The sequence below is a fragment of the Prosopis cineraria genome, unplaced genomic scaffold (genome assembly GCF_029017545.1).
Source record: "Prosopis cineraria cultivar Desert tree isolate PC_DT_omini unplaced genomic scaffold, ASM2901754v1 PC3, whole genome shotgun sequence".
In the NCBI taxonomy this organism is placed as follows: Eukaryota; Viridiplantae; Streptophyta; class Magnoliopsida; order Fabales; family Fabaceae; genus Prosopis; species Prosopis cineraria.
The window spans coordinates 40,329,819-40,352,032 of NW_026555334.1; the positions used below are offsets into that span (position 1 = coordinate 40,329,819).

Genomic DNA, 22,214 nt, shown 5'->3' on the forward strand with positions numbered 1-22,214 from the left:
TATCCATTGAAAATGAAATGTTAAAATTACTCAATCATAAAACATGAGTAATTTTGCAACTGAAAAAGGGGAGGGGAACAATATAAAAATATTAATAAGAAATTTCTATAGTCTTCTTCAGCAACTTATGGAATGAATCCATAATTAACTGCCCGCCCTACTTCATCCAGCACTCACCCCATAGAAAAAAAAAATTGTCAAGTTCTAGATCCATCCCTGAATTTCATGCTAAGAGCAAACTTCGCGTGCTTCTAATCCAAATCACTTGAGGTGGTAACAGGTGAGCCCACTGAAATAGTTCATTCACTGAATAGCGTTCAATATTAAACGGATTCCAAAAATCCACAACCCATCCTGTCCTTATAATCTGAACTCATTGATAATTCAGAGTCCACGTGAGAGTTCAACGAATATGAAAATTAATTGATTCCAGATTGGTGTTAGGATCTCGCTCAATCTTTCTCGTTCGGCTTAAAGGTAATTGCCAATCTTAAAGAGAGAGAGAGAGAGAGAGAGAGAGAGAGAGAGAGAGAGAGAGCTGTGGTTGACCGGGAAATTGAGTTCATTCACGGGAATGACAGAGGACTTAGAGGGCTTGCTGGCACAATACGGGTAGTTTTCCGAATGCAGATTTCATGAAAAGTTTGAAGAAATATGAATGTCTTACATATTTTTAGAGAAAAAATTTCAATAAAGACCCTTATATTATACTTATTTCAATTTAAAACTTCTAAATTTTTTGAAATTTTGCTGGAATTCAGGAAAAATAATTTGATATTAATTTTTTTTAAAATAATAAAACTATCTCTCATTTAAACTAATATAAGAATTATACTGCTTCACTTACTCAATTATTTACATAATATTATTAATTACTATATTTCACTTGTTCATTTTTTCTAAAATAAAATCAAGTGACAATTTGATAATGGACAAATAAAATAAGATAAAAATAACATGCAGTATAAGAACTAACAATTTATCTTGAAATGATTTAAATACTTTAAATAAAAATAAGTAAAGTAACGTAATAAATAACATTTTGTAAATAAATTAACAAGTGAAATAGAATAATGATTAAGTGAAATAAAATTCTAATATTAATATAAATGAAAGATAATTTTATTATTTTTTTAAGAAATTTAATATCAATCAGTATCTTTATATTGCAATAAAATTTTAAAAATATAAAAACTTTAAATTTAAATAAATATGATGTAAGGGTCTCTAGATTTGTGCTTGTCCGTTTGCAATACGAAGCATATATTAGTTTCCTTTTATATTGTCAAAACAAGATCTTAAATAATTTATTAAAACTTTTATTTGCCGGCCTTAGTAGGCCGTGGGTGTTTGGTCTAGTGGTATGATTCTCGCTTCGGGTGCGAGAGGTCGCGAGTTCGATTCTCGCAACACCCCACATATGCCTTTTACCCTAGATGGGTCATTTTTTTTTCCGTACCCTTTGCCAATTAGGAGACACGTCGGCCCCAATAATCAATACTAGGGTTTCGGCGCGCCGGGTTTTAAATTTTCATGCCTCAAATCTTCTCCGTCTCAACGCTCCTCTTTTGCTGAAAACTTAACACCACCATGAGCAGGTCAGGCCAACCGCCGGATCTGAAGAAGTAAGCATCGCTTTCATCGAGTCGTACCTCAATCTGATTAACACATTTGTATTCTATATATAGTTCTCATTAATCGGAGCAGTACTAATCTTTTCTTATTCTTTTCTCTGTGGGATTCGACAGGTATATGGACAAGAAGCTCCAAAGTAAGTTTGTTTTTGTGTTATTCGAATTCTCTATTTTTCTTAGGAGTCGTCTTGGAACTTACTCGTGGCAACTGAAGTATTCAGTATTCTGGAGTTGGTTTTGCCTTGGTAGTTTTTGCGATCTATCGTTCTAATGTTGTTTGTATCAATTCAAAGTTCGTTTGAGAGCTAGTCGAATGCCCTAGATTTTCATTTGGGATTCATCAGTATCGCAAAGAGCATATTTCACTATCTTGTTCCTAGTTTTGGAACTACCAGAACCTTCGTTGCTCAATCATCAGCTCTCTAGATTGTTGTGATTATATTTACTTGATAGCTGATAATATTTAGTTTATTTAGCAAATTAACTGTTCAAATATTGTAGCCTACTTAAGAAGTGAATTATTAAGTATGAAATTTTGTGCCAACAAAATTGAAATAAGTATCAATTGGGGGCGTTAATCTGTAAGAACCCATGGCGGAACCTTGATGAAGCTGTCTATAGCTGTCTGGGACTTGAAAGTTAAGATATGATGCTCAAAGGTGGCAAGACCTAATGGTTATTAGATTTCTGAATTTGGTTTAAGTTAACTGATGATAATGTAAAACAAACAGTGCCAACAAAATTATTAGAGATGGAGCTTGAAATATCCACATAATCGTATGAAAGAGTCTGTTTACAGCTTCTCTATTAGTTTGAAGCCTATTTCATATTGATATCTTGTGAGCATGTTCTTGTCTCTTCCCCCCTCCCTAAGTTCATTTGGTCTTGATGAGAATAAATTATTAACTTCCTACAAGACGCGGAGGTGGGTGCCCCAAGCTCCTCATGATCTGATCATCCGCACCTGAGGCAGGTACCTTGGCCCCACCTTGGAGCTGGTGAGGTGTCGAGCTGGCACATGTCCTGCCTCTGCTTCCATTCCTAGTGCAGCACCTATGCTATCTTTGACTTTAATTGTTTGAAACAGTCAAATAGTTTGAAGAAGTTATATTTGTGTGAAGACTTTGTTTCATGTCTGAATCTGCGGGCTTGGATCCCCCCTTTCCCAATTTCAATATTTTCTGCTTATCATCCATGACTTCTGTTTTGAGGCGTGCATGTGTTCATATGGTTAAACCTATGAAATCACCCTAAAATATTTATGCATGTGGTGTCTCCATGCAGTTAAGCTGAATGCCAATCGTATGATCATTGGCACACTTCGGGGATTTGACCAGTTCATGAACCTAGTTGTTGACAATACTGTGGAGGTGAATGGCAACGAGAAAACTGACATAGGGATGGTGGTAGGTTCTTGTTCTTTCCATTCTCTGCTTTACAATCAGTATTAAAGATCTTCCAGCCTCTAGCATGTAAATCCTATTGATTTAAGTTGTGTTTATGTTCCCTACTGCTGCAGGTTATCAGAGGAAACAGTGTAGTCACTGTCGAGGCACTTGAACCTGTTAACAGGACGCAGTGACTTCTGGTTCATCTTCACAATTATCATGTTTCATTTGGTGTGCATTTGAAATAGGAATTGTTGAGATATGCTAATACTGGATCTTCATGCTGGCGATTGTGTGCAAATCAATTCTGTCAGCTCAGAATACCTTTAGAATGACCTAGCTTGACAAAATTATGGTTATATATAACTTTTAGTTGGATTTGAATTTTAATGTATTGCATTTTTGTGCGAGCGAGCGGGCATATAATATATATTTGCGTTGCCAGCTTATTTGTTATAGTAAAGGCACACGTTATTCTCAACTCAAGCATTGGTGTTCTTGGGTATTAAACATGAAATTTGGCTCGTCCTCTCTGGGTTGAAAGCATTGGAAGCGGAGACTCAGCGTCCAACGTCTGCATTTCTCCGGCCTTCGGCTCAATCCCAACGTCTACTCTCCAAACTTCCTTTTGTTCGCCCGAACGCCTCTGATCCAAGCTGTCTCTCGATAATACCAGTTTTGCTCTTCGTCTCCTTTTCTTGCTATCTGATCATCCCTGTGCCGAACCTCCAAAATGCTCTTCCGTTTTGTGGCTTCTCTGCAAACTGTTCAGTGCATGGCTATGGTGAAGCTATCCTTGCCTCTCTGGGAGCTCCTCTGGTTCTTAGCGGCTACCCCGCTCATTTTTAGTGCCTTTTGTTCTTTCGATCGTTGAATGATTGAAACTGTTAACGCCAGAGCGAAGGGTTGAGAGTAAAACAGACTTCAACTAACGCAACCAGCTCTGGTATGCTGGGAAGAATGAATTATCGTAGAATCTGAAAGAGATAATCGAGTACATAAGATTTATTCCAAGAGACCCCTAACGGTAAAAGTCTTCCCTTAAAGTTGGTTTTTCAGTATATTTTATTAAGGTTCCATCAGGCGGGAAGCCAAGAAGTATATCATAAAAAAGGCTCCCGCGAGCCGCTAGGTACAGTTTCTTGCGACTTAGTGCAGCGGGCGAGATTCAGGTCCAGGGTGTCGTTAAACGCAGGATTCTCTAGCCTCTACCTCTCGGCTCTCAGGGCTCCTGCTGTAAAGTAACTCGCAGTATCTTCCTTTAACATTGTGTCCGTTGAGAAAAAAAAGTTATTCCCCCCTCTAACCCCTCAAGAAAATCATACAAGTCTTTCCTTTTTGCTTCGACAAAAAGTAATGTACCTCCCTGTTTCCTCCGGTTCATCATTTTTTTCCCTTTCAATTGCTGTTTTCATTTGGACCGTGTTTGGTGACACTTGCTCCGACAGATTACCAATATGTCCAAGCGACCGCCACAATTTCACTTACTTGAGCAACATTTACTTGCTTGTCCTATCCGATGTACTGCTTTTTTTTTTTTTTTAAAGATGTTTCTAGGATTATAATTAGAGAACTAGTAGCTTTATTATTATGGCCTTTTATGAGTAGTAGCCACCCCCCGACTGCACCATTCACGCCCCCGAAACCGATTTGAACTCATCATTGAATCAAGAGTCTGTAAAAAAAAAAAAAATCAAAGTTGACATGGATAGAAGCAATTGAAGTTTAAATGATTTGGAATTCGAGTGCATCATCTAGGTCATTTGATAACGAAGTTAATGCTTTCAGAGGATAGAAACTTGCTGTAAGCTGTACTCGACATGATTAAGAAACAACGAGGCCAGGCAGCGAAAAATGGAAAGCTATCATGCAGATGACATAGTTTTCCCCCCACTAGGAGATTTTCATTTTCCGATGTTATAGTGCCCTTGTGTAATGTCCGTAAACATTCTTATCTTTTTCTTCTGTTTTCTCGCCTAAGGGAACCAAACAATCAAACGACATCGATGGCGAAGTTTAAGGACAAAGGGAGACAGCATGATAAAATCGGTGGACCACGATATTCATAGTAACTTTGCATTATTGGAGTTACTTGTTTAATAAGACAAAAGTTAGGAGTCAAGGGCTTGGCCAGGGCGCCTTAAATGTGTACACTGAAATGGCCACACAAATTTATGCACAAGGATGAAATTAAGACGAAAAGATTAAAAAATTGGACAATTCTCCGAAAAGGTAAGAAATGAAACCTTTGGTGCCTCTTTCTAGCTTGTCAATATCATTGAATAATTAGTTTAAATTAAAAAAATTAATTTTTTAATCCTTTAACTTTTAATTCACTTGTAACTCAATCTCTCAAAGCATAACTCGTTGCAACTCAATCTTTTCAACTTTTTACTCATCTATCACTCAATCTCTCAACTTTTCACTTGTCTATAATCCAATTCTTTAACTTTTATTAATTTTTTTATGCTAGCTTAGATCCCACATTAAAGAGTAAGAGGATGATATTTTAGAATAAGACATGAACATTTTTTTATCTTTCTTATTTAATAGAATAATTTTTTAAAAAAATTTAAAAAATAAAGACTAAGTTATAAATAAGTTAAAAGTTGAGGGACTGCATGAGAATTAAAAAATTAAGTCATGGCAAATCATATTTAAAGGGTTGAGTTAAAAGTTAAATGATTAAAAAAAATAATTTTCTCCTATTAGTTTTAAATTGATCACTCCCATGGCATTCAGTATTCACGTGTCATTCTTCTTAAAATGGACGTTAATCAAGGGATCAAAGAACAGTGGCATGGATAAAGGAAAAGGAAAAACACGCCTGTGATTTTCAGCATTCTCTAACCAAGTTTTGTGCTTCTTAGCATTGCTTCAATGGGTAACGTAGGAAACATCATTGCCAGCTCTATGATGCCGTGTTACGACGTTGCTTTGAACCTTGCTAATAACGTGTCTGATGACCTCGTTAATATGAGATCATATAGTGCTTTGAAGGGGTGAAGCCCACTTTGACCTTAGTAAATTTCTGACCCCACTCAATTTTCTTTTTAATGTAAAAAAAATCAAAACTTGCCAACTCTATAATACTGTGAACTAATATTAACCCCCCCCCCCCAACAAAAAAAAAAAAAAAAAAAAACCCTGCACATAGGTATCATTAAACGAACTCCTTGTCCCGCTCCGTCATTATTCTTTTCCCTTTTTCCTCTTACTCCACCATCTCTGTCCAACCACCTCTCTTTCTTATCTCTCGTTACAATCTTCTGATCCTTTTTCCCACGCGAGAATCTGGACCCACTCCCTTCTTTTTGTCCCTCCATGACCTAAAGCCAGCCAGAGGAAGGTACAGTGATGATGAAATCGTCTCACCTTCCAAAACCCTTTCTTGAATCAAACTCCACTCCACCATATTCATACCAAAATCTTGGCTTTTCGCGCACAACAGAATAAACAAAGACTTGGCCTAACCGCCTAAGTGCTCCAATATGACTGAAATACTCCAATCCCCATCTCACTTACCTTCAACCTCAAGCTCTTCTAGTCCATGTGGGCGAATCACACCCAATGATGGGTCTCATTCAAGCTCCCTCATAAACAGTCCCACAGTAGATGAGGGGGTCCAGGTCCATTTGGCTACAGAGGAGGTCGAAGAGGAGGAAGGTCAAGTACGGGACAGGAAAAGGAAAGAAAGAGACAGAGAGGGAGATCAGCTGTCTATTTTGACACTTTTGGTTACTGCTTTCAGGAAATCTTTGATTGGGTGCAGTACTAGTAGAGGAGAGCTCTCTTCCATGGAGATTGGATGGCCTTCCAATGTCAGCCATGTTGCACATGTTACCTTCGATCGCTTTCATGGTTTTCTTGGATTACCTGTCGAATTTGAACCCGAAGTTCCCAGAAGAGCTCCTAGCGCCAGGTCTGTTGATATGGAATTGCTGAACATGTTTGCTAACTGTATTCTGCGTAATAGGATTTGAAGAATCTTTTTCATTTATGCTTACTAGCGATGAATTTTATACACGTTATTCGATATCATATAGTTGTTTCTCTGTTCTTCGAATGCGAATGTTCCTATCTTCATGAAATTATTTCCAGAATCCGTTATAACATATATGATTCGGATTAAATTCATGCCTTGAGAATACTAATTTTACTGACGTTGTCGCTGTTGTTGGATGACCATGAAAATCCACCTTTTAAGTATTTTCTTTGAAAACCCAGTTTCAGTGGCGACATTTTTTTTTTTGCCTAAAAAATTCACTAATTGTTCTTAATCGATGCTTTTCTATAATAACAAATAAAATTGCATCATTATGCAGGTTTGTTTAATCAGATGAAAAAGGGAAATCTGGAATTCCTATTGTTGACAGGATTTGCTTGATCATCTCATCTATTGCGAAACTATGTCCAGTTTACTGCTATTTTATTTCAAACCCATTGTTTTCACATTACTAATTAAACTTGCGTGGCATTTTTGCACTGTGAAATACCCTGTGGAAGGCCTGAATGGCAGATGCCACATGCAAAAACTTCTAATTCAATGTAGTTCATGGCTCTAATAATCTCTACGGTTCTCTTGGATAAATTAAATCTGATATAGTAGGCTGCAAACAGGCCTCTGTCTTTCTTATCTGTATCGAAGGATAGTAAATCGTTGGTCACAGTTTGCATTTGTAGTACCGATATTCAATAAATTCCTGCAATCCGATATCAAAGGACAATATGAATTTTAATATGCTAAGTTGAAACCTCCTGGTGCAAGGTGAACTTACATTGCCGTTGTGGTTCTCTTATCATAGTCCTTACAGTTGAAGTCTCATAGCAGCTTGAAATTATATGCTGTGACATAGAAACAGTATTCCCCCTTACCTCCTCTCTTTTTTTGTTGAATTTTCCATTTCTGCCTTTTGTTTCCTTGTTGGTTTTGTTGTCAGTTCTTTCTTTGAAATTGTAATACACTTCTATGGAGTTTAGGCTACCAACATAAGTCAATAACTGAAATGCATACAACCCTTTAACTTTGATCCCTTGGCAAATGAGCCCCTGTAGTTATAGTCTTGGCAATCAACTGCCTAAACTTTTAACATGTAGCAAATAACCCGACACGCACTAAGAAATAAAAGAAAAGAAGGGAAAATATGTTAATTATATTTGAACTCGGTAGAACTTGATTGAAGAAGTGCACAAGTGAAGTTTTGTGAATTTATGCTGTTAACTTAGTTAAGACTCATCAATTTTGTGATGTGTTCGATCTAAAAAGCTATTTTACTGCATATAAAAACGAAACAATGGCGATTGTATTTTCACACCTGTCAACATACTCTTGGTGGTATAACTTTAATGCATCTGCTATCTATATTTAGCTGATTAATCATCTATTTATTCATCTACTTATGGCAGCATTTTCTACTTGATTCATATGGCATATCTGACGGATGCATTCATACTTAAAACTTATCATTTTATTGAGTTTTGATATATTTTATTTTATGATACACAGTGCAAGTGTTTTTGGGGTTTCAACAGAATCTATGCAACTTTCTTTTGATGCCAGAGGAAATAGTGTACCCACAATACTCCTGTTATTGCAAAGACAACTTTATGTACAAGGAGGCCTGCAGGTATTTGGCATTGCATATCCTTTCCTACCATTTTTGGTTAGTGTCTAATGTTAGATTAAACTACTTTGTTACTTAGTCAAGTATTGCTGATCAATGGATGTGAAAACTAAGTTTTATCTTATGTTCATTTCTTATTTTGCAATAAGGCTCTTATGCACTTCACTGTTTGATAACTTGAAATATTGAACCTTCACATGCAGGCTGAAGGAATCTTCAGAATTAATGCTGAGAATGGTCAAGAAGAGTATGTGAGGGAACAATTAAACAGAGGTGTAGTACCAGATGGCATAGATGTGCACTGCTTGGCAGGCCTTATAAAGGTATTACCCGGTTTATTCTTCATTTTTTATCCTGAACTGTTTGGAAAAAGTATTTATAATTAGGTTCCTGGATTATATTGTTGTAGTGCGATCTTGTGAAGTTGGCATACATTTGAAAGCATAAATTTGATCTTGTGGTGTTCTGTTGCAGGCTTGGTTCAGAGAGCTTCCATCTGGAGTACTGGACCCTCTTTCACCAGAGCAGGTGATGCAGTCTCAGTCCGAAGAAGAATGTGCTCAACTTGTAAGACTTCTTCCGCCAACAGAAGCTGCTTTGCTGGATTGGGCAATAAACCTAATGGCTGATGTTGCTCAACTGGAACATTTGAACAAGATGAGTGCACGTAATATTGCAATGGTTTTTGCACCAAATATGACTCAAGTAAGCTAATATCATGTATTTTTTGTTACACTCATCACCATTATTTGCGATTAGATTTTTAATCTGTTAAAATTATGTTAATCCTGGTGATTATATCAGCTATTTTCTTCAATGCTGTGAATTTGATCTGCTTTCATATCTTTCCTAAATTTTGGGTTATGCTGCTCTCATCATACATGTAAACTATTTCCCTTCAGTGCTAAAGCTGTGGCTGCTTTTCATTTATGTAAATTATGTTATTGATCAGTGTCCGTGGCACAATGACTGACTACAAATTCTAACGTCTATGTACTACAGATGGCAGATCCCTTGACCGCATTGATGTATGCAGTGCAAGTGATGAATTTTCTCAAGACTCTTGTCCTAAAGACACTGCGAGAAAGGGAGGAATCTATGGTAGAATCGAATCCCATTTCCAACCTAGATTCATTTGATGATGACAGGCACCAGAGCCCTTCCTGCCTGGATTTCAAGGATGGCAGTGAAGACAGAAAGGACATAAGTGAAGAAGAGGAAAAAGTCGTCGTTACCAAGGAGCCTTCTTCACAAAGCCCTAGTCACATTTCTGAAGATGGATCTGAAACTGAAAGTGGGTCGAAAACTTTGCCAATAGCTACTGCTGAATATATCATTTCTCGGAGAAACAGGCTGCTAGTTGACAGTTGCCCCTGCAATGTTATCTCTCAAGTCAGCTTAAGTGGTTTGACGAAGGCGGATCAAGTCAATGCTTGCAAGAGCAAAAACCTCCCGTTGAGCAAATCAAATACAGTGAAGTATTCCGAAAAGGTGATTGAGCTGCCACCAGTAGGCCATGCAGAGAAGAACAGGGGAATTGCCATTATTGGGCGCATAAACTCTAGAACTGAATTGGCTGAAGCTTGGCGATGAAAGGATTGGCTTTGTGTATCTCATTACCTGAACGAGGAGATGCTGCCCTACAGCCATTTCATTTCTGTGTCTATGGATATCTATTGTGAGATCACAGATGCTGAAATCTGATAGATGGTGAATAGGATAAGAAAAATGCTTGTTTGGAAATGCTTTAGTGCTGGCTTCATTTTTTTTCCTGATTCGTGTTTCTGGGTGTGAGTTTCTTAACCATGTATCTTTGTATTTCTGTAACCATGCTTGGTTCTAGCCCTTATTGTAGAGTTCAATGAATTCAGATTGACCCCTTTCTGCGCTTAGCTTCAATGCGCATGAGCTTCGAAGGCTTTGACTGTGCCACATGTTCTCTGTTTTAGAGTATGATTAGAGGAAGGGTAAGGAAAGAATTAAAGAGAAAGGATAGTTAAATGATGTGTGTGTGTGTGTGTGTGTGTGTGTGTGTTTATCTTTGCAACCGTATAAACATTTTTCTGAAGGCTTTAAAGTTGTAGTGTTAAGATGAGTATAGGTTAGAAATTAATTTGTGAAATGACATGAATAAAATATCGGGAGCTTTGGCTAAAGTGGTGGTCATAGTCTAAGGCGTACAAGACTCTGTTCACTTGGTATAATAGTTTTTCGAATTCTCGCGCTCATTATAGTGTGACATTTTCACCGAGGGGTTAAGCCAAAGGAGATAGCGGCAGCTTACCATCCATGATCCATGAAGAAAGAAAAAAAGGAGCATGATAGGTAGGTTACATAATTTTACTTGAGTTACAAATAAATTGAATAACAACTCAACAGTTATAAATACAAAAATTTTAAGGGAAAATTGATTAAAAAGACCTTGTTAGAAGGAAAATTAGTTCCACTAATCAAATATAATTGAAAGACCAAAGATAATATTTTATTTATTAAATAATTTGAATAAATGATCAAAATATTCCTCTATTTAAACTAATGAAATTAAAAAAAAAAAACAAAGGTTGTTTGTTCAACGCATATATTTCATATTAAAAGCTTTACACCTTAAGTCAAAAGCCGTGCACTCTAACTAGAAGCCTTGCACCCAAGCAATTTAAGGGTGTAAGAAATTGTTTGGGTGTAAGGCTTCTGGCTTAAGAGCTCAAGGTACAAGGCTTTTAGCTTAGGATGCAAGGTTATTGGCTGTGATGCAAGGTTTTTGATTTGGGTACAAGACTTTTGACTTGGATACAAGGCTTCTAGGTTGGATGCAAGACTACTAGCTTGGAATGCAAGCCTTTTGGCTTGAGATATATGTGTTGAACAAGCATATTTTATTTTTTCTTTTTTTTTCAATTTTATTGGTTTAAAGATAGGGGTATTTCGATCATTTATTCAAATTGTTTAATAAATAAAATATTAACTTTGGTTCCTCAATTGCATTTAGTTCTTGAGACTAATTTTCTTTCTAACAAGGTCCTTTTCATCAATTTTTTCAAATTTTAGTTTACCATAATATATATACTCCTGTGTATATAAATTTTGGTTTTATATTATGAAACTTGACTATCTTTTTTGATATATTAAAAAAACTTAACTATTATTAATTTATAATTTATATCTCATCTTTATTAAATTTCATCGCCTTATTTATTCATTTTTTTAAAAAATAATGCCACTCTTAGTTGAAGATTTTGTTTGTTTAAGATTAAGAAAATGGCTTTGTAAGTCAAGAATTAAATTATAATTGAAAAAAGATTAAAACCAACTAAAAATATTTTTATTTCTATAAAATATTTTAAAAAAATATAATTATAAATCCATATAATTTTATCAAATTTTTCTTTTAATTCTTTTTTCAGTATTTTTAACTTACTGACATTGAAATTATATAAAAATGAGTAACGTCTCCCACTTTTTTTAAAACTGTAAGAACTAAAAATATTAAAAAATTATAAGAATTAAAAATAAAATTCGATAACATTATTAAAATTAATGATTGTATTTTTCAAAAAAATTACTAAAAAGTTGATTAAAATTTAAAATAAAGATTAATATAAAATATGCATTCATCTGCACTACTTATAAAATACATAAAAAGTATATCTAGTTTAAAATGAAAATAAAATGATCGGGTAATCGAGTCTGAAATGAACTTTTTTTGCCATTACTGAAGAAATTAATCCATGGCAAAACTGAAGCTAAAATACTAGTATTTTTGTCATTAACTCATTGAAGAGTCGCCACGTGGTCAGACCAGAGAAAAAGAAACTACTGTGAACAGTGGGTCGCGTGATACAGGATTTAAAGCCCACGTTGGGCATCGTCAACGAACGGATCATTGTGGATAACACACGGAGCAGGAAAGAGAGGGAGCTCCGGCTGGCAGTCTGGCACATGGAAGCGTTACATTTCTCAACCGTTACCTCCCGCCATTTCTCCAGTTCTGCTCACTCTCTGCCTCATAACCGAAGCTTCTGCTCTACAATTCCTGCTACGAAATCAGCCAAGCTTTGCTCGTCTTGGACCTGTTCAACGACCGCTGCCGCACTTTCTTCGAAAAATTTGCTCCCAGTAAGTCTCAGAAACATTGAAGCATGACTCGATTATTTTTTTGTTTGGTTCACTTGTCTTGTCCGAGTACGTAAAAGAAGTTCAGTACTTTCGGGAACAACTTAAGATAACCGAGGCATTTGCTCCAATTTTCGTCGTTCTTCCTCACAAATTTTGTGGTGATTAGTTTTGCAAATTGCTCGCAGAATGAAATTTGGGGTTGGGTGAACTCCAAGAGCGGCATTGTCAAAAGGTACATGCGCGGTGTGGTAAGGGCGGAAATGTTCGGGCAGCTGACGAGTGGGCTTGAAGCTGCTTGGAGCAAGCTCAGAGGAGAAGGTTTGAATCTTCAAGTCTCAATGCTGTGTGTGCTCATTTTTTTATCATCCTGCATTCCTAGCTTACTATTTCTCCATGGTAATGGTAAAATTTAGAGTTTTTAATTTGTTGACATTACCAACACGCGTAGCGGAAGAGTAAAACCCTAAAGAAATTAGAGTAGCTACAAGTGATTCCGTGTGAAGTTGTTCAGGCTTTTGATATGACCAAAAGATCAAAAGGTATGCGGCAAGTTGGGAGTTGAAACACAGCAAACGGCATTCATGACTTGTTTGTTCATCTTGATTTTGGAGCTTTCATTTTTAAAGCTAACTATTTCTTGTTGTTTCCAACCTTATTCAATATGTAAATTATCTACGAGTAAATGTGCTTGTGATTCAGAGGTTTTGACTAAGGAGAACATTGCGGAGCCTATGCGAGATATTAGGAGAGCTCTTTTGGAAGCAGATGTAAGATAATCTCAAGAGGTTTGGAATTTTACTATATCTTCATAAAAATGATCGAGTAAAACACATTCTGTTTGCAGGTGAGCCTTCCTGTTGTTAGAAGATTTGTGCAAGCCGTCAGTGATCAGGCTGTGGGTGTTGGCCTGATTCGAGGAGTGAGACCAGATCAGCAATTGGTTAAGGTAAAATTATGGATTGAGTTGATAATAAATCGTACAAACAGATGATAACAGTTAGTTTTAGGGGAAAACTTATTATAATAGTGTCTTTAGGAAGCTCATACTGGATGTTCGACTTAACAGATTGTGCATGATGAATTAGTTAAATTGATGGGTGGAGAGGTCTCTGAATTGGTTTTTTCCAAGGCCGGGCCCACTGTCATTCTATTGGCTGGACTCCAGGGAGTTGGGAAGACGACTGTTTGTGCAAAGTTGGCAAATTATCTTAAGAAACTGGTGCACTGGCAATCTCCCTTCCACTTACTTTCTTTGATTTATATTTTTAGTTTGTTTGCAGGTAATACGTGATTGTTTATCTTATATTGACTCAAGTCCTCTTAACTGGAACCATAGGGGAAGAGCTGCATGCTGGTTGCGGGAGATGTGTATAGACCTGCTGCTATTGACCAACTAGTTATTTTGGGTAAACAGGTACTATGATCGAATTCCTTTAAAGTTGACTAGTTTCAATTCCTAGAGCAACAAACATCTATTTGATACTATCAGAGATGTTAAGCAACTATCTACTTAAATTTACTTTTTTGCGTGGACTCCTTTGCCTAGCTACTTTTGCCTTTTTCAATAACAAAGCACAGTAGTTTTTTCCGCCTGAAATAAGAACCTTTGGAAGTGGGTTTTTTTTTTCATGGGTTTCTGAACCTCTCTCTCTCTCTCTCTCATTAGCATTTTCTCCTCTTTGCAATTGCCTGTGTGTTTAATTATCTTTTGGGCTCTTAAAATATGGAAGAGACGGCTTGTACATTCTGCATATCTCACATAATTCTTAATCAGGTGATTTCAGACCATAGATACCGATATCAAATTATCAGAGTTGACATTGTGACTCTATTTTATTTTTCTACGAGCATTTTTATGCCTAATCATATATTCATGATGAGATATAGCTTGTATCAGGTGGATGTGCCTGTCTATACAGCACGTACTGATGTTAAACCATCCGAAATTGCTAAACAAGGTTTAGAAGAGGCAAAAAGGAAGAAAATTGATGTGGTTATTGTTGACACTGCTGGAAGACTTCAGGTAATTCTTTATAATATGGGAAGTAATAGTAAATAATCATATTCATGATTCTGGTGTATTTTATGAAGTTATTTTTGTTTCTTGATTAATGTTAATTTGTTATAAAACAGATAGACAAAGCGATGATGGATGAGTTAAAAGAAGTAAAGCAGGCAATAAACCCTACAGAAGTTTTGCTAGTTGTGGATGCAATGACTGGCCAAGAAGCAGCAGGTATTCATAATTGTATTTTTACCCTTTGGTGAAACATTTTTAAAGCCTGCATTGCAATAGAATATTACCTTCATACTTGTGTCTAATGTATAATATATCCATTACTCCATCTGTTTGGACTGAGCACAATAATTTTATATGAAATCATTTTTGGAGAAAAATTTTATCATGTTGTTGATCCTACTTTTATCTGTCTTTCTATGGTTGTGTAAATGATATAGCTGATAATATCATGACAGACTGACGCTTAAAGCTACTAAAATAATCTGGCTCCACAATTTTCTGCAAACAGGCTTGGTCACTACTTTCAATCTTGAGATTGGGATAACAGGTGCCATCTTGACAAAGCTAGATGGAGATTCAAGAGGTGGAGCAGCTTTAAGTGTCAAAGAGGTTTGCTTTGTTTCTCTCTTAGCTTTTTTTGGGAGGTGTATGGCTTTATTTTGTATGTTGTACTGCCAAACATAGGTCTTTGCTTTCATAAACAATGTATCCAATTGCATGCTAGAACTTTCAAGATCACGTGCCTCTCTAATGACCTTAAATTGTGTCTTCCTGGCTGTTGTTGCTGTTGCTTGATGCAGTGTGTCAATTATGCTGAGACTGGGTTAATGTCCTAGGCTCCTTTTTGTGAAACAGTTTCGTTGAAATGTTTGTGGCAGCTTGGAAAAGTTGATAGCCTTTTCAGTGACTAATCTTAATGGTTGACCTCTTAGTCTACTTTGATGTGGTTCTCTTAAAGATGGATTTGAAGCACATTTTATAGCATTGTGTTAGCCTAGTGAATTCCTGAAAAATATTCTGGAAATTAACTATGAGATGTTAAAAATAGCTTCCAGGGACTCTGGGCTGTATCCTGGATCCCATCTAGCGAGTGTAAGTACCTATTGCAGATTTTCTCAAGGAGATAGATACAGCTATACCTATGCCCCTTGGCTTTAAAGCATATTATCAAAGGATCCTCATAAGCCCATTGTAACTGGAATTATTTTCAAGTAACAAAATATACCCATAGATGATTCATGGGATCCTTTAATTAGGGTAGCTATTTGTTTCCTCTTAGTGACATTTATCATCACCATATTTTTTTTAGCTTATTTGGAATTGTAAGGTGACCAGCATAATTAATTATTGTCAAGTGCTCTCTCTCTCTCTCTCGTACAATTTATCTTTATTGGATTGTACAACAATGGCAGGTATCTGGAAAGCCCATTAAACTGGTAGGACGTGGAGAACGCATGGATGATCTTGAACCCTTCTACCCTGATCGAATGGCAGGGCGAATATTAGGAATGGGAGATGTTCTATCATTTGTAGAGAAGGCGCAAGAAGTTGTGAGTTTCTTGCATGTTCCTAAGTTGTTCATTTGATAGAATGAAAATAAGATTTTAGGTTCTTAACCACATATATTTGTAGATGCGTCAAGAAGATGCTGAAGAACTGCAAAAGAAGATTATGAGTGCGAAGTTTGACTTTAATGATTTTCTAAAACAAACTCGTGCTGTAGCAAAAATGGGTTCTGTGTCTCGTGTCATTGGAATGATTCCTGGCATGGGTAAGGTATGAAATTTAGCACGAGTTTTCCCAATTATTTCTGTCATTGATAGTTTTATGCATGCGCTACTGCAAATACAATGGGAAATAAGGGAGATGTCTTTTGAACTTTACAAAACTGAAAATTGCACATTGCAAGCACCTGGTAATTTTTCTCAACTGTATTTGTCCTTTTGTTTCTGTGGATAAATTAAAAGAAAAATATTAGTGAAATGAATAAGCAAAAACTTATGTTTAACTATCATTTAATTTTATGCAACCAGATTACTCCTGCACAAATTCGAGAAGCAGAGAAGAGTTTAAGGCTCATGGAAGCAATGATAGAAGCAATGACCCCTGGTCTGTTCTCTTTCTGATCAATGAAGTCATATTTGTTAACTAAACCTTGTATCATTTTCATCAATATAGCATTGTCCTTTAACATGGGAGTATTTGGAGTAAATTAGAAACTGGACTTAGCACTGGATGATGTGCTATGACCTGGTTTACCTTTGTCATTTAATCCATTACTTTTTCCTTTTGTTGCTTGTTCATTTCTCTAACAAAAGTGATGGGTCATGTCTATCGAAACTTAAGTGTTTAAGGATATGTTGTGAGTTATCTAACCACAATTTATTTTGTACTTGAACACGAAATCAATCCCCCTCAGTGTTGCATTATTCATCAAGCAAGTTTTCCTGGTTTTGCAATCAATACTTAATCCCTTTTCCACCTGAGTTCTTTTCTCGGACATATTATGTTTCCATTTATATGCTTTTCACATTCATAAGCTTCAATGCTCGTATTTAGCATGTTCCTATTCTTATAGGAATCGAATTACTCTAGGTATTAATGATAAATCAAGCTATATATATATATATATATATTATAGCACATTGTTGTCATTAATTTCATGCAAGTTTTAATATCTTTATTCACGTGGCAATGGTAGACTCCCTTGATAAGATAAATATCCTGAACAAATTGCAAGGAATACATGCACGAGTGCTGGTAACGACAGCTTATTGATGTTTACTATATACATATTGTCATGGGGAAAAACAGTTGCAGCTTTGATGACTTAAGTTTCACTTTGTTGAATCTACATTGACTGGTTCATTCCATCTAACTTTTCTTGTTTATTTCCAGAGGAGAGAGAAAAACCAGAGCTCTTGGCAGAATCTCCTGCCAGGAGGAAAAGGGTAGCTCAGGATTCAGGGAAAACAGAGCAGCAGGTACGTGGAACTGATATTCTTTGAAGCATTTACTGTAGGAGAGCCTAAAGGTGTGGTTTTCCTCTCAGTGTGATGCTTGAACAGAATATCTTAATAATGCCAGGTAAGCCAACTTGTGGCTCAGCTCTTCCAAATGCGTGTGCGTATGAAAAATCTGATGGGTGTGATGGAAGGGGGATCTATCCCAACACTTAGCAATCTTGAGGAGGCACTTAAAACGGAGCAAAAGGTAAAAATCCATTTTCTGTGCATGTGATATTCTTAGGAGTTAGAATCTTATAGTTTTTGGATGTGAAAACCTCTTCTACGCTGTCCTTTCGGGCATCTCCGATGTGTTAAGATCAAAATCTACAATTGCTGTTGGCCCTGTTGCAAATTGGTCTCGTAGTTGATTTAAATTCACCCGTTGAATTTGATTTGAATTAAAATGCATGTGAAGTTCCAATCAACCTTTGGCAGGGTGCCAAAGTACTACGACCTTGTACAACTTTGGACCTTTAAAGTCCAATTAAACTTACAGAATTACTGGTATCAATTGATCAATTGAATATATAAAAAAGAAAAATAAAAATAAAGGAGGAAAAATATTGAATTTTGTGCTTATATTTGTGTGCATATGTTGAGATGAAAATTTGACGCCTTTTGGTTTCTCCATTCTACCATACAAGGCTCCACCGGGTACTGCAAGGAGGAGGAAGAGATCGGAAGCAAGAAGGCAATTTGCAGACTCTGCATCAACAAGGCCGAGTCCTCGAGGATTTGGGGCTGGAAATTGAAAATATCACTATCTACTTGACATTGTAGTGCAAAGTTTGGTTCAAACGGTCATCAGCATTCGACTGTTTGGTTGATATTACTTCTTTCCCTGAGATATTTAGTACGTTCACATGAGAAAATCAATGCTTATGAGCTCCCACAGAGTTTGATGTAATTTTGGCAGAAATGATTAGGATGTGGAAATCTGGGCCAGAGTGTAATTCTTGTACAATCTTAATTATATATCTTATGATGTTATGCTCACGGGGACTATCCAGAAGTTTTCACTTGTATTTCCGGCCTTCGAGTCTGGAATTGTCCCCATATTTGTTGGATTGAAATGTATGTATGGTATACCAATATGATTTGATCCAACTCAATTCAAGTAAGTCAAGAATGCGACTTCCAGAAAATATTAGGTAAAATTGGAACAAACACTTCTGATGTTATTTGATGCACAATAATTTCCATGTGTGTCATAGATCTGCATCTCTTGGAATTAATAAACTTCTTGAATCTTATTAATCAAGGAAAGAAATAGGGGAAATGAGGGGGAAAAAAAACCTTGAAATATATAAATGGCAATGAGATTCAGCTAAATGTCATAATTTTTCTCAAGTGCTTGGGAATCTTTCTGATGTTAATGATTTTTGATAAAATAATTAAAGTACTTCCAGTTTAAAATAAATAAAATAACAACTCTGGCCTCCAAAAGAATACATATTGACTGTTTTAGTTTAAGTAATAATTATTTTTTTTATTCATAACTATTACAGCTTAAACAATGCCTACTTTTCTTTTATTAATGACTAAAACAAAATAAGCAACTATAACTTTTCTTATATAATTTTTGTTCACTTGTAATTCCTTATTTTGTTTTAGTCATTACCCAAAAAAAAGAATTTAATGCTTAAACTAAAGTGGTCACATAGATATTTATAACACTTGAATTTTAGTAAATAAAAAATTTGCACAAAAAAATTGTGACTACTCATTCCATTTTAATTATTGCTAAAAGAAAAATAGTCATTGTTTAAATTTAAGTAGTAACTGATATTTATTTTTTTGGGAATCAGAGCTGTTGCTTTTTTTAAAAAAATTAAATTAAAGGTATTTTAGTCATCTTAGCAAAAATCAGTAGTGTCAGAAAAGTCTCTAAAAATTTAAGAAAATTTATGACATTTTGCAAGACCTTATTATCATTTACATATTTTATAAGAATTTTTCTGTCTTTTTTTCAAAGAAATACGAAAACGATTGGTATTGGTATTATATAAAAAATGCATGCATGTCATGAGGACGTTAGCCGTTAGGAGTTTCAATTTTATATTAACCATAGTGAAAATAATGTTGCACGGAGCAAAGATACAGCCATAGAGGAGCTTTACGGTCATACGTATCTCTTACCACAGCAAGCAAATAATTGGGAAAAAAAGAGAGAGGACATTTTCATTCCTGAATGTTAAATTGTAACAGGGAAAATTTCCGCTAGTTACCTTTGATCTAACGTAATTTCAGTTAATCCTTCAAAACACTGAAATTTCATATCATAGCTGGGGATTGAAATGAAATTAAAGCGATAACTCAGATGACTTTTTTATCCTTAGCGAATGTAGGTGAATAAACAACTCGTATAAAAAAATAAATAATTAATATATGAAAAATAAACAATTGATTGATATAAGTAGAATTTGTAACTTTCATTAATATTATAACACCCTATGAATTTACTACTTTTATTCCACCAATGTCAATTGTTTATTTTACATACATTAGTTGTTTACATGTTTAACTTCATAAAAAACAATTAGGTCATTTAAGTCATCTTTTTAATTTCATTTCATTTTCTCAAATTTGAAGTAAAAATTTCAAGGTTTTGAGCAACTGATTGAAATTATGTTGGATTAAAGGGGCTAATTGAAATTATCCTAATTTTATAATAAGTATACTTTCGCAAAAGATTAGCATCAAAGATTCCTAAAGTTAGCGAGAAAGGAGAGGAATTTCGTCAAACACCCTCAAAACCATAACGGCCTCAACATTCAGAACACGGCCACGTGTCGATTAAGGGATGAACAAAACTTGTTGGCATTGATTGATTTTGGCGATCCATGGTGAAGCCATAATCAAGAAAGCACTCTTTCCTCCATTTCTCTCCTCAATTCGACCATAACCATTTAAACAAAGCTTGCTTCAGAGCCTCTGAGAAAGAAAATGGCAACGCCACTCGAGAATTCAGATAAAACGTTTCCCCCTGCAGATATAGACGGTGAATTGAATCCCGAAGCCAATAGGCAAGTTCAAGTTGATCCTATCTCATCTGAGGTTGCCGCCTTCAACAAGGTCATTTTTTATTTTTTCTGATAAATTAAATCGCAGCTATTATTCTTTGAATAAATTTGATTTGCATAGATTAATAAGGATTAGTGCCTTGCATATATGTTGTATTGATTTGTTTTATTGGATGAAGGAACAAGCGGAAGCCAAACTGAAGAAGGAGAGGGAGCAGAAGGAAGCCATGCGCACACTAAAATCTGCCATTATAATTGCAGGCATAGTTGCAGCTGTGGCTGGAGCTGCCTTTGCCATAACCAAGAAGCTAAAAGAGAAATGACCTTCCCCAAGGATATAATTATCAAAAGATTTATATAAATATCAGATTAGATAGCAATCTAAGTTGCTTTTGGCCCCCCCCAATTTTTTCTTTTTAATTGTCAAGTCTCTTTCTTTTGTTTGATTTGCTCACAAGCAGAGGTTCTTACAAACAACGCCTCTACTCCGAAACATTGAAACATTGATATTATCTGCCTTGAAATGAAGTTACCTAATATTTTTTAATCTATGTCCCCACTATTTGGAAGGTCAATTTTTTATCTGGGAGAAGGAAAAATGTAAGCATACTTTTTAAATGCCGAGTCTTAGGAAATATCCTCCTCAATATTCAAAGTTTAAAAGTATTCTCTAAATTATTATTGTAATATTGTTTTATGATTTATTTATTTTTATTCAAGTAATGCCACGATTGAAATGTCGCCACTTGAATATCAATAATATCAGTATATGAATATGAATATACATAATATAAGTCATACTCATCTCAAACTATCATAAAGTTCTAGTTATGTTGTGGGGAGAGTTCTTCTCTCTTGTAAGTCCGTGCTGTCTTCCTTCACCTTCTGCAAAGTTTGCTTTCTAAATTCATGTAACAGCATCTCATCCTAGATGGAGTTTGAGTTCTTTCAGTTTTCAGATACAGAGCATAAAAGATTGTATTATCATCACTATCTCTTTGCTAGATTGGTTGACAATAAAAAGATTCATCGTTTGAAGCTTCAAACACTCGTTAGCATGTATTGGAGACTTCAAGGCTAGGTTCGAATTGTTCTATACTATAGGAACTACTTTCTGCTATGTTTTCACTCAACTTCGGACTTGGAGCACATATGACATAGGGTATTGAGGTGGAACCTTGCTAGTTATAAGTAAAATTCTAAAAAAAAAACAAACACAAAAACACAAGGAAAGAAATGAGAATATAGAAGAACAAGAAGAAGGAAACATAATTACAGAAAAGAAAAGATAAAGATTAGGGAGAAGATTTTTTAAAGCACTTGCCTTTAGTAATCTTAATTTTTGAAGTTTGTTACGGGATTCCAATACAAGTATTAAGGCTCATAAAAGTTATAAACCCTAAC

General features: G+C 35.6%; 4 protein-coding genes and 1 non-coding gene across 5 annotated transcripts; all 5 read left to right on the plus strand.

Moving 5' to 3' along the window:
- Positions 1–1,344: 1,344 nt before the first annotated feature.
- TRNAP-CGG (transfer RNA proline (anticodon CGG)) lies at positions 1,345–1,416 on the plus strand. Its single transcript has one exon. It is a non-coding gene; the product is annotated as a tRNA-Pro (tRNA).
- A 72-nt stretch (positions 1,417–1,488) lies between these two features.
- On the plus strand, positions 1,489–3,471 carry LOC129306507 (probable small nuclear ribonucleoprotein G). The gene is made up of 4 exons (XM_054947140.1): positions 1,489–1,625; positions 1,749–1,771; positions 2,919–3,040; positions 3,154–3,471. Exons 1-4 carry the CDS (start codon positions 1,591–1,593, stop codon positions 3,214–3,216), a joined length of 243 nt encoding a protein of 80 aa, XP_054803115.1. The 5' UTR covers positions 1,489–1,590; the 3' UTR covers positions 3,217–3,471.
- A 2,759-nt stretch (positions 3,472–6,230) lies between these two features.
- Positions 6,231–10,538, plus strand: LOC129307131 (rho GTPase-activating protein 5-like). The gene is made up of 5 exons (XM_054948011.1): positions 6,231–6,944; positions 8,529–8,649; positions 8,850–8,969; positions 9,121–9,351; positions 9,649–10,538. The coding sequence occupies exons 1-5, from the start codon at positions 6,514–6,516 to the stop codon at positions 10,237–10,239; spliced, it is 1,494 nt and encodes a 497-aa protein (XP_054803986.1). The 5' UTR covers positions 6,231–6,513; the 3' UTR covers positions 10,240–10,538.
- A 1,977-nt stretch (positions 10,539–12,515) lies between these two features.
- LOC129307201 (signal recognition particle subunit SRP54, chloroplastic) lies at positions 12,516–18,908 on the plus strand. Its single transcript, XM_054948091.1, has 15 exons — positions 12,516–12,759; positions 12,945–13,077; positions 13,459–13,526; positions 13,604–13,705; positions 13,826–13,978; positions 14,096–14,173; positions 14,657–14,782; positions 14,893–14,995; positions 15,288–15,388; positions 16,192–16,329; positions 16,412–16,555; positions 16,813–16,888; positions 17,678–17,763; positions 17,867–17,992; positions 18,432–18,908. Exons 1-15 carry the CDS (start codon positions 12,583–12,585, stop codon positions 18,537–18,539), a joined length of 1,719 nt encoding a protein of 572 aa, XP_054804066.1. The 5' UTR covers positions 12,516–12,582; the 3' UTR covers positions 18,540–18,908.
- A 1,732-nt stretch (positions 18,909–20,640) lies between these two features.
- LOC129305073 (uncharacterized) lies at positions 20,641–21,485 on the plus strand. The gene is made up of 2 exons (XM_054944989.1): positions 20,641–20,862; positions 20,990–21,485. Exons 1-2 carry the CDS (start codon positions 20,734–20,736, stop codon positions 21,131–21,133), a joined length of 273 nt encoding a protein of 90 aa, XP_054800964.1. The 5' UTR covers positions 20,641–20,733; the 3' UTR covers positions 21,134–21,485.
- The last annotated feature ends 729 nt before the right edge of the window (positions 21,486–22,214 follow it).